We start from the raw sequence: 12,212 nt of genomic DNA on the forward strand, positions 1-12,212 counted from the left end.
GAACAATGTCAGACTACGGGGCAGGCAGGTTTGCCGCTCTCGCACAAGGCAGTGGTGCCGGGGCCGGGGCCGGGGCCGAGGGCGCACGCAATGGCGCGACGCAGGACGCTTTGGTGAGCGCTTCGGTGCACAGCCGGTAGACCGCTCGCTCGGTCGGGTGCGCAACCGGCGTCCGGAGGCCGGGCCTCCACTTTGCCCAACATCTGCAAAGGCCCATTAATTCTCCACATTCAAATTCCGCCCACTAAACCAGCCCCTCGCCGCCCCGGCCGCCTCTCTCCTTCAGATGACGGCCCGCGGCAGCCAATCGGCGACATTCCGAGCGGCCCGGCCCCTTTTCCCCGGGCCGCAACGGACGCGAAGTTCCGCCAATAGGCGGTGCCACCGCCCAGGCCCCGCCCCGGCCCGGCCCCCGCAGCCAATGGCGAGTCGGCTGGCGGCGGCACCGGGGGCGAGGCGCAGGCGCGCAGGTGCAGCCGAGCCCAGGCCGACCGGGAGGGCGGGGCGCGACGTCCGCCGTGCGGGGTCCCGGCGTCGGCGGCGCGCGCGCTCCCTCCTCTCGGAGAGAGGGTTGTGGTAAAAGCCGTCCGGAAAATGGCCGCCGCCGCCGCTGCCGCGCCGAGCGGAGGAGGAGGAGGGGGCGAGGAGGAGAGACTGTGAGTGGGGCCGCCGCGGCCGCGGGCGGGGACCAGGGGCGGGACGTGGCGCGGGAGGGGCCCGCGGGGTCGGGCGACGAGGCTGGCGGATGGCGTCCCTCCTCCGTACCCTCCCCCTCCCGCGGCCGCCGCCGGGGACAGCTCCCCCCGTGGCCCGTCATCGCTCTCGCGGGCGCCGGGCCTCGGCCCTGCCTCCGGGGCCGCCTCGCCCGGCGCCGCTGCCTCCGGTCTGCGGCGCGCATCCCGGCCCGGCCCCGTAGACGCGCTGACGGCTGGGGCTTCGCCTGTGGGGGCCGGCCGTGCGCGCGTCTTGCCCTTCCCGGGGCTCCGGGCCCGCGGCGGACGACGTCGCGCACCCGCGGCCCCGGCCTCTCCCTGGCTCGCGCTCTCCCCCTGGCCTCCCGCGCGCGCCCCCTCTCCCGTTACTCGCCCCCCTCCGGCGGCGCGCCTGCGCAGTCTGCCTCCTGTCGGGAGAGTGCGCCACAAGGGCTCCTGCGCTCCCCCATCGCGGCTCTGCCTCCCCCTCCGCCCCGCCGTGCCTTTCGGGCCCCGCTACCACCGCCGCCGCGCCGGCCCTGTCCCGCCTAGCAGGAGCGAGGTTAAGCGGCGGCGGCGCTCGGCCGGCCTCGCACCGAGGGCCTGAGCCGGCCGCTCATGTGGCAGAGGCGGCCCGTAGAGTTCCCGGCGGCAGCCCTGGGTCGCGCACTGCGCGGCCAGTGGACCCCGGGGCGCCGGGGAGGAGCTGCCCCCGGGTCTTTGGGGGTGCGTGGCCCGAGCATCCAGGCGCCCTCCCTCCTAACCCCCCTCCCCGCCGCCGCCGGCGGCGATCTCGCAGTTACATAAGTGGAAGGGGGGACCTCGCTCGTTGTGCATCGGCTCCAGTGCTCTGATCGCGCCCGCTCCCCGTCACCCGGACCAGATGGGACGAGTTCCTCTTCGCGCGCGGGGCTGCCTGCCTGGCGGTTGGTTGGCGGTTGTCTCTGAATGCTGATTCTCTCTTGAGTTGGGCGGTGACTGAGTGGCCAGGCTGGAACTCAGGTGACTTTGATGTGCAGTGGCACAGTTTCTGTGGTCCCGCGAAAGGCTTTAAGGTCACTGTGAAGAGTCCCCAAAGACCGCTCTTACTCGTTTTGACGTTGCTTGCTCTGGACCCCGGGGGGGGGTTGGGAGGCGCTTCGGGAAGACCTTGGTGGGGATTGCTTATGTTGGCAGCGTGGACGTGGACACCGGTCGCAGAAGTGGGTTCCCCCACAAAAGCGATACTCCTGACTCCGAGTCGGGAAAATGTGAGCTGCTGGCTGCTTTTCCAGGAGCCGGACCAGGCTCTGCAGAGTCGCTCACACTGGTCTCCTCCGCTGGGTGCCACCGTACCCCCAGTTTGGGAGAGCGCTTGTTGCCAATGAGAGCTGGTGTCCGGCTGTGTGAGGCTGAGCGTGAGGCTGAGCGGCTTAGACTTGAGAGGACTCTTCACAAGTTTCAGGAATGTGTTAGACCACAAAAGGGAGGCAGGCATCTTCAGGCCTTGCTGCCAGTAGACACTGCTCTGGAGCAGAAATGTGGGCTTCGTGGCTGGAATCTGATTAGACCGACCCTTTGGGACTTTTCAGATACCTTGGGTTTTTCAAATACCATGTGGTCCTCGGAAAAGGGAGAGAAACAAAAAGAAAAGACAAGACAAAACTGCGTCCAGGTTTGTTTGTTTGTTTGTAAGGTCTTTTGGGGATTTGCACTAGGACTTTAGAGGAATAGACTTACTTAGGGGCTTTCTCAGGACCTCTGCTTTGAATCGCAGTCAGGAAGCCTAGGATACACTTGCTTCCATTTCCTTATCTGACCTGCCCCGAAGCCGAAAGGGCACACTCAAGCGAGCACAAGTACAGCTGGTTAAATAAGTCGGCAGACTAGCTAGGCAACTGACCACTGGGGTGCGTTCCTGACACACATACAGAGGCACACACCACCTCTTGAGAAGACACACCGTTTCTGCATCTCAGCCTGTCATGGACAGGGTGAGGGCCATGCGTTTTTTCGTTCTGTGGGCAGTGCTTTTGCTGCATCGGGAGCCCCTTCGGTCAGCTTTGCCTTACCCCAGCCCTTTGGGCAGCATGGCCGGCTCCTGCAGTGTTGCTTGCTGGGAAGTGCCCAGTGGCTTCTGAAGACAGTGAATCCGATGGCTTGCAGAAGCCTTCTGTGGCTTTCTCCCCAGACCATCCGCTCACACTGGCCTCCTTGTGCTGTCTGTGACTCAACTGCTGGAGGCCTCGCAGACAGCTCGCATGCCCTCTGCGGCTTCCATCCCAGTCACTGTTGCTCCAGCTGCCTTCTCTCTGTGGCCAGGTCAGTGTGGAAGAACAGCAGCCCTGGCCGAGTCCACCACACTCCTTCCACGTGCCGCCGCGAGGAGCGAGAGGGAGAGAGGCTCTTCTCTCCAGCCTAGAGTCAAGAGAAGGGGGAACCTCAGTAGTTGCACTGCAGATGCACCTGCCCATAAATGGTGTTTGGTACCCACAGTCTTCCGAGAAGCGTGGCTGTTGTGGGACTCTGGCAATGGTCTCGGCGCACTTTGTGGTTGACTTGGCAGGCTGCTGGGTTATCTGAGGAGCAGAGGTCGCGGGAAATGCCGGGCATTTGTAGTCACTAGTGTTTCTGGTGTGTGAGATAAAGCACGATCCTAGTCAGCTTCAGGCTCCAGGCCATGGGGTAGTGGGCCACTTGCTTTTCTCATCCTGCGCTACGCTGCTGTGGTGCAGCCCTGCTTCGTGCACCCAGCAGACACCACTTCTTGGGTGAAATGTTCTTCCTGTCCCAACAGAAGGACCTTGTCTTCTGAAGTCCAGGCCCACATCTGGGTCCCCCCGCTAGGGCTTATGGGAAAGTCTGCTCTTCGGCCTTTCTCTTGCAAGGAGCCGCGTGCCATAGTGTCGACACTGGCTCCCTCATTTTGATGCTGTAGGGAGGACTGCGTGGGGATGGGAGTTTGAGGGTGTGCAGGACACCCCCACTCCCGTGTCAGAGGTGGGGGATGACCATTTGTTTATGCGCACACACACCCCCTTGGCCCTTGTGGGGACTGGCGGTCTCGTGTTGTGCTCCGCCCAGCATGAAGGCCCGCGGTTTCTGGAGTGCTGAGGAGTGACCGGGGACCATATGTTGGGGGGGGATCACTGAAAGTCCCCTCCTTTGCTGGGTTCTCGCCTAACTGCCAGCAATTTGCAGTTTGTTTTGGCTTCGTAAGCGGGGGTGTAATCAAAGATCTTAAATTTTCCAACTGGAAGTTCCAACTCCGACTTCAAATTAAAAAAAAAAAAAAAAAGAAAGAAAAAAGAACTGGCTTCTGGGGAAACAGCATAATGGTTCTGCCGAAGACTTTCCTTCTAGAGGCTCCAAGGTCCCAGGTTCGATCCCCAGCAGCACCATCCACCAGAGCTCAGCAGGGCTCTGCTCTCTCAGTACCTTTCTCTCTGCATCTCTCTGATTATAATGAACAAGAAAACGTTTTGAAAATTGCCACTGTGAGAGGGTGTAACTGTTACAGGGTCTGGCAGCCAGTGTGTTAGTGTGTCTTCAGTGTGTGGCTGCCTGAGTACCATTTATTGTCAGATTGACTTGTGGGGTTTCCGAGCTCCCTCCTGTGCCTTGATTGTTGCAGGGAGTCAGACGCCCACCTCATCCATCCTCAGTATGTCTCTGTAGATACCTAGTTACTTACCCACCAGCTATGACAGACTCACTAGTGTTACCCTGCCGTTGGCTTAATTACGAGAGTAATTGTGTGAATCATCTTATTAAGTTGTATACACTGGCTTAAAAAAACAAACTCTGTTTACTCATTTTAACAAGAGACAGAAAGCAGAGCCCTCCACTCCAGCATCTGTGGTACTGGGGATTGAACTTGGACGTTCTCATGCGAGTCTGACTTTCTATCTGCAGAGCCACTTCCCCAGTCCCCAAGATCATTTTATTTATTTGCTTGGTAAGAGAGGGCCACAGCACAGGAGAGGGAGAGGGAGAGGGAGAGGGAGAGGGAGAGGGAGAGGGAGAGCGCAGAGGCTGCTGTAACCAGAGTGCTGCCAGATTGAATGGCGCGCCAGGCTTGCTCTATGCGCTGAACCACCTCCCTGCCTCTGGGCTCTTTTTAGTCTGAAGATGAAAAGTTCTGCCTGTGAGCCTGCAAGGTTTCAAGGATTAGCTAATAGGGGTCAGTTGTTAACTAGGAAATGATGCTTATCTTAATGACGAGAAATGTACTGGCAGACGTTTCTTTTTGGCACATGTGTTCAGAAGCAAAGGGGAAACCATCAAACTAATAACTGGTCTTGAAAGCGCTTGCTCAGAAGCAGACTTGCCTGCTCTGGAGGAGGCTTTCATCTCCCTGGGCACTGGGTTTCTCTCAGTGCTGCTTCCCTCAGGGTTAAAGCCTTTTGGCGGGAAGTTACAGCAGCTCCAGGGCTCTAGTGACACTGCTTCAAAGGGGGAGAAGCCAGGGAGAGAGGAGACAGCATAGCAGTTACCCACCTGACTTCTGTGCCTGAGGCTCGGAGGTCACGGGTTCAGTTCCCAACACCAGTTTGAGTATATTCTGGTCCAAAAAGAGACTGCCTTTAGAGTTTTTTTTTCCTCTTATAGATAGCCAGAGAACACAGCATGGAAGCTTCCTTCACTGTGGTGGTGGCCAGGCTCAAACCTGGGTCATGCATGCGGCCAAACAAGGCGCGCACTATCCGAGTGAACTGTTAGACCAACCTGCCTCTGGGTTTTCGTGTTCTTTGGGGGGTGACATTTCATTTTATGGATATGTGTTCTCCTGAATGAGTGTCCTGTCCCCTGGTTTTCCTCTGTGGCAGTGCAGGAAATACGAGAGGTGGTGGCTTCGTGACCTGTCAGGGTCCCTCCGCAGTGACGGGCCTGCTACTGTGTGGGTTCTAACACACACGGACTTGTTCTTTAGCTCTCTGCGTTAGGTCGCAGTTTGTCTTTAGCTAGGTAAGCGGGGAAGCATAGTGCTTTGCCTATATGTTTATCTTCAGAATGTCCCAAATAGCCCTGGGTAAAAGGTCCTACCGCACAATGGGGCTTTCAACTTACGATTTTCTTTGTTTTAGGCTCCATAAAAATACAGACTCACCAGTTCCTGCTTTGATGTGACATGTGACTCCCCAGAACACATCTTGCTTCTGTAGACCAGCTCCAACAGGACCCCATGGTAGCTGGGATGTTAGGGCTCAGGTAAGTAACCTTCCTTTTTTTTTTTTTAGTATATGTCCTGGTTTGGCCACCTGTTTGAAAAAAAAAAAAAAAAGGAAAAAAAAAGACATACTACTCTTGGACAGTATAAAAATACCCCAAAGACTGACTATAACTGTGCCAAACTGTGCCATATAATAAAAAAAAGTCACTTCCCTGAGCCCTGAAAGGTCAGTTTGGGTAGGGTCACTGCGTAGCTGTAGTGTGCTCTGGGGCGGGTGTCAGAGTCAAGCTGGAACTGGTGACCTGTGGCTTCAGAGCGGCCCAGGCAGGCCTCCCCCCGCGCTGCTGCTGTTGCCCAGCGCCTCTCAGCACTCCATTTGCTTGGACTGGGGGAAAAAACTTCCTGGTCAGCGCGAGTGAGCCATGCCTTTCCACATGTGGGCACTGCCGCGTGGTCCCCTAGAAAGCTAGTCTTCCCGGGCTGTCCCAGAACAGTGGAGCCCAGGCGAGAGGTCTCCTGCGAGCTGCCCCTGTAACTGAGGAGAGCGCGCAGGCCAGCGAGCAGCCGGCCCTTGAGACTAGAGAAGAGTGCTGCCAGACAGGTTGAGGTCTGCCACTTTGCCACTTTTTGCGAGATTTGGGCGCCATTGTCCGGGTTGTAATTGGGCCAAGCCAATGCTTCCTTCCTGCCTCGACGGTCAGGGCTCAGCACCTCCAGCTGTTGAAGCTAGGGTCATGCTGTATTCGATGTCCTGACACCTGGGTTGCAAACGTAGTGGGATTAAGCAGAATGTTCTAATTGCATTTCTCCATTTCTATCCCTAAGGACGCCGGTGGGTTTACACACTTGCTGCCATTGTGATTCCAGCCAAGTCCCCCAGTAGCACTGTGTCGTGTCTCTCTAGGGGTCCCCGACACCTCAGTCTCAAGCTGTGTGGACATTAGTGACAGAGCCAGTTCAGGGAGCCTGTAGGAGCCAGGTTTGCATGGAGGAGAATAGAAGGTGTGGAAGGAAGTCAAGAGCATTGCACCGCCTCCCAGTCTCTAACGCGCTTCCGCTCCTAGTGCTGTGACTGCTTGATGTTCCCATGATGCAGCGGGGGTGCTCTGTGCCCTGCTCACAGGACTTCCATTGTCTGCCGTGTATTTACTGGTGGGAGTCTGGCCTGGCACTGTGCATTGTCTCAGACCGTGTGAACTACTGAGAAATGGAGTACGGGCAATGGATGGCTTTCTTCTAGGGGGCTTTAGACTGAGGAGTGGTGTTCTTTAGAATTACTTTTCGTAGTAATAGAGGAAGGAACCGGGGCGTCACTTTGGCATATGCTATTCTGGGGATCGCACTTGGGACCTCGTTCTTGTAAATCTGGCACTTTAGTCACCATTACCTCCTGGCTGCCAGGATGGGGGAGGGGCACACATTTGGGGTTTGGTTTTGTTTTTGTCTTTTTCAGCTTAAGAGTTGGTTTTATTTTTGTAGGTGGACTGTGTGACTATAAAGTTTTTCCAAAGCAATGTAGAAAGGAAAAGGTGTTTTGAGTAACATGTCTCGGGCTAAGGGACGGCTCGCCAGGTAGAGCCCACATCTCACCACTCTCAAGGGCCTGACTCTGAGCCCCCGGCCACCACAGGGGAGCGCCTGCAGGGGCTGCTTTGTGGGCGGCGCTGTGGTGCCTCGCCTCCCTTCTCTCTCCCTGTCTCTCACCTTCTGTCTTTAAAAATCTCTTACTACTTATGAGTGGGGGAAAAGGGACCATTTGAGCTTCAAAGAACTTTGAAGGGAATTCTCAAAGGGCAGAATCTGTCTCAGTAGATAAATGCTTGGTATCTTACTGGCTTTCTTCTTTTTGTTTTTAATGAATTAAGAAAGAAAACATGCTTTTATGAAAACTCAAATAAAAAAATTTAAATAATTTCAGAGCATGTGAAGTTAAAAAAGAGAGAAAACTCACCATTGCTCTTCGTCCCCCACTACCCAGTAGCACCCCCTGTCGATATCGTAACATAGATCCCCTCCACCTCTTTTTTAGTCAGAGCCCTGCGCAGCTCTGGATTATGGTGGTGCTGGGGATTGAACCTGGGACCTCAGAGCCTTGGGCATGAAAGCCTTTTGCAGAACTATTGTGCTGTCTCCCTAGTCCAACATAGATCCTTCTAAATCTTCTCAGTCTCTGCAAAGAGGATCTTTGGTGTTTCTTTATGGAATGACGGTGGTGTTACGCATATTCTGTCTGCCTCACTTTGAGTAGCAGCATGACCTGGTGCCAGCTTACTGTCACACATTATCCCTCTTTTGATTTCCCCAATGGCTCACTATTCAAAATACCACTGGAGGGAGCCGGGCGGTAGAGCAGCGGGTTAAGTGCACATGGCGCAAAGCACAAGGACCAGAGTAAGGATCCTGGTTTGAGCCCCTGGCTCCCCATCTGCGGTGGTGGTGGGGGGGGGTCGCTTCACAGGCGGTGAAGCAGGTCTGCAGGTGTCTATCTTTCTCTCCCCTTCTCTGCCTTCCCCTCCTCTCCATTTCTCTCTGTCCTATCCAGTGGCAATGGAACAACAACAAGGGCAACAAAATGGGAAAAATGGCCTCCGTGAGCAGTGGATTCCTAGTGCAGGCACCGAGCCCTATCGATAACCCTGGAGGCAAGCAAATAAACAAAAACAACTAGGTTGGACTTCTCATGTCGAGAGTGGAGCTGCTGGTGGGTACCTGCGTCACCTTCCAAAATGACTGTCCCAGTTCCCAGGAGACAGCGCCACTTCTCATCCCTCCCAGAACTTGGTAGCCATCGCTTACATTTCTGCTCCTTGGTTATCCCTACGGCCAAGTCTAGTAATCACTGGCTGCTCGTATTTGGTCTCAGTGAATCTCTTGTTCATGCTGAGCTTTCACCCTTTCATTGGGGTTTTTCTTTTTAAGTTGATTTGTAAGTACTCCACGTAGTCAAGACATTTTCCCCACTTCGTCATGTGTCTTTTGCTTGTCTTTTTGATGTATGAAGTGTCTGTTGTGACTATTCCTTTTGCTTTTGTGCTTAGTTCTTCCCTAGTCTGAGTGCATTTGTCGGGCTGAGCTTCACTGACGGAGAGCGACGACCCGGGACTCAGGGATGGGCTGTGCGCAGTATCTCTTTATTCATGCAGGACGCAGCGCAATCTATACCGAGCTAAGCTAAACTCTAAACTACAAACTACAATCTTGTCCTTATAAATATACTAGCCCAGTAGGGTGGGTACAGGATGCGACGCAGAGAGGGTGGAGAGAAAAGTGACTGGTGAAAATCAGGGTGTGACAAGGAGAGGGGGCGGAGCAGGTGAGAATTGTACCGCTAAACCACCAATGCCCTGGAGGGAGGGTGGTGCTTGTTAACAGAGGTTATGTAAATCGAATACAGTGGTTATGTAAATAGAATAGTGTTAAGCAGGGGGGATTTAAACCAAATGAAACAGAAGGGGGTTTTAAAAGCAGAATTAGAAGATACCAACACGCATTAATGTTCATACATATTTCCTTTCCTCCTGAAAGACTTGATGGTGTGCCGTACCCATACGTATGTAGTTGATACTTAGGAGAGACTCTTAGCGGTAAGTAGCCCTGTGCTTTTTGTGTCATTCCTTTTTGAACATGCCTGGCCTTGTGTTAAACTTGGGGACTGGATAAGGTGTAGGCCCCACGTAGCCTGCTCTGAGTCGTATGGCGCACCAGTCATCTGGTCTTGACCTGTGCCTTATACTGACTTCAAGTGAACAAAGTCTCTCTTGCCTTTTTTTCTGAATTTGTTCTTTGTGAGATGATGGCAAGTCTGTCAGTAGATAATCAGTGATTCATTCATCCAACAGGTGCTTGAGCCCCTGCCTCCAGAGCTGGGGGCGGAGCTGCGAGGTGTGAGGTGGCCCTGAGGGGCAGCATGGAGATCTTTCTGGGAGACAAACGGGAAAGAGTGACTCTTTACCACAGGAGGTTTCGGATGAAGTAGGATGAAGTAGGACTCCTGCGCTGCACATGCCTGTGAGCGTACTTGAAATCATGACGAGTAAGCTGAAGCCTCAGGGTAGACTGTAACACAAGCATAGTGTATTTCTAACCCGGGTGATTGCAGGGGGCTTTTTGTCTTGAATTATCCCAAGGGCTTTTTTCTGTCGTGTCAGTTCTGTGTCTGGCTAGATTGGTTGAAAGGATAAAAGTTATGTCCTTGTGCTTCGCGCCACGTGCGCTTAACCCGCTGTTCTCCTGCCCGGCCCCTGGGGTAAAAGTTATGTACTGATAAAAATGGTCATTTTCTTCTATGATGATCTGTGAAACTTCTCTGTAGTAGCTGATAAAAATAAAAAGCAGGCTTTTGGCAGACCCATTCTTAGGGAAACAAGTATACTTTTTTGCAACTTGCAACACTTAAACCTAATACCCTCAAAACTCAACTAGAATTCTGATTTGGATAGAAAGTATCTTTTCATTAAAGAAGGGGTTTGAGAGAGTCACAGCTGAGGAAAAGGCTTTGAATAGTGAGAGGTAGCACAGAGGGGAAAGGGTGTGTGTGTGTGTGGGGGGGTAAAAGACCTCCTTGCCTTCCGTCTCCACATGTCCACTTCTCCACATGTCTGCTTCCTCTCTGGACACAGCAGCCTTCATGAGCACTTTCTTCACCATCTGCGTGTGGTGTGCCCCTCTAGCCTTGTTACAGTGCACTTTGCTGCCATTAAGTGGAGTCTCTGCTGTGCGACCATCACCACTACCCCATCTCTAGCACCTTCCCCTTGCCCAGCTGCAGCTTGCCCCCATTCAGGCTCATCTCCCATTCTGTCCATCTCCCTCAGCCCCTGCTCCACCCTGGCTTTATGGCGTAGACTCTTCTAGAGGCCTCGTCAGTACATGTTTGTGTTTCTGCACAGTTTATATAATGTGGCAGGTAACACAGTGGAGAGACCCCTGGCACATCTGTGAATCTTGTTCTTTTTAGTTAACTTGGAATCGCAGAGGCTGTGGAACATCGGTTCCTGTAGAGTACATGCTGGGGCCCTGCACATGGGCCGTTTGTTTTTACGGCTGTGTAGAAAGAAGCCTTCAACAGTGCGGGTTTAACAAGGAGAGAGTGAAACACACCACAGCCCCGAAGCTTCTTTGAGTGCAGAGGGGATCGGACTTTGGTGTGGAGCTTTCAAATAAGTACAGCTGGAGGCTGGGGAGATAGTCTAGTGGTTCTGCAAAAAAACCTTCTATGCCCGAGACTCCAAGGCCCCAGGTTCAATCCCCAACACCATCATAAGCCCGGAATGAGCGGCGCTCTGGTTAAAAATTAATTCATTAATCAAAATAAGTACCGTTGTTAGCTCATGGTCATGGGTTCAGCCGACCACTGCTACAGAATCTGCCGTTGAGAAATGGCAGCTCTCGGGGAGCTGACGCCGACCCGCCTGTAGATACAGGGCCGGCTGTAGTTGACTTCTGGGGGTGTCGGGCCCACTGTGGGGATTTTCAGCTGTCTTAGGTCACAGTCCTTGACCCCTGCAGTGCCCGAGGGGCTGCTTATTGTGGTAAACGGGAGTATCTCGGAAGCCTTCCCGGCCAGATTGCTGGTGCTGAGTTTCTCTTTGCCGTACTCCTTTACCCTACACTAGCTGAGTAGCTGTCATGGGTCACGACTGTCCCAGGTGCTGGGGACTGTCCCTGCCCTCAGCCATCTCGAGAGGAAGATACCAGCAGGCAGAGAGGCTAAGTATGAAGCAGAAGTAAGTAGTAGCCAGTGAAGGCTGCTGCCTGGACTTGGACCTCTGTGGAATGTGATGCTCCCCACTGCGTACACAACTGGTCAGGCGGCACTAGCTACTCCTGGACAAAGGGGAGCTAGGTGGTGCTGCCCAGCGAGTCGGGCCTCAGGACACTGGGGACAAGCCTAGCGGAGTAGGAGCGGCGCTTCCCAAGGTGTGCCGGGAAGGCGGTGGCACGGCGGCCCCAGAGAGCAGTGCTCACTCAACCCTCCGACTGCCCTTGAAGGTGCCTGGCACTTCCCCTTAGTACTGAGGGGAGGCCAGCAGCCTGCACGGGGTTGGGGTCCACCCTCACACCAAAGGCACTGCTGTGTTCTGGACTCTGACTTCCTTGGTGAAGGGAGCGAGTTCACTGTCTCGTCAGAGACCGAGTCTTCCTGATGAGACACCGCCACACACAGCACCACAGGAGCCCCAAACTGGTGCTTGGAGGGAGAATTCCAGCTTCCCCCCACCCCCACCCCCGCCATGGCAGTCCTTCTGTCTTTGAGGTCCTACTCCTCCAGACCCTCCCACTAGACCCCCCCCACACACACACACCGCACACACCCTCACCCCCCCCCTGCCATCGCAGTCCTTCTGTCTTTGAGGTCCTACTCCTCC

General features: G+C 54.6%; 1 protein-coding gene across 2 annotated transcripts in view; it reads left to right on the forward strand.

Annotated features, from left to right (window-relative positions):
* The first annotated feature begins 503 nt into the window (after positions 1–503).
* MECP2 (methyl-CpG binding protein 2) overlaps positions 504–12,212 on the forward strand; it is a 52,683-nt gene continuing 40,974 nt past the window's right edge. Inside the window, exons 1-2 of one of the 2 annotated variants that reach the window (XM_007534859.2) lie at positions 526–656; positions 5,759–5,882. In XM_007534859.2, the coding sequence (XP_007534921.1) occupies positions 5,857–5,882 (26 nt within the window). In that variant the 5' untranslated portion in view covers positions 526–656; positions 5,759–5,856. Of the gene's footprint in view, positions 657–5,758; positions 5,883–12,212 lie in introns of both variants that reach the window. The other variant, XM_007534858.2, reaches the window with a different exon arrangement.

The sequence above is a fragment of the Erinaceus europaeus genome, chromosome X, assembly GCF_950295315.1.
Source record: "Erinaceus europaeus chromosome X, mEriEur2.1, whole genome shotgun sequence".
Taxonomy (NCBI): domain Eukaryota; kingdom Metazoa; phylum Chordata; class Mammalia; order Eulipotyphla; family Erinaceidae; genus Erinaceus; species Erinaceus europaeus.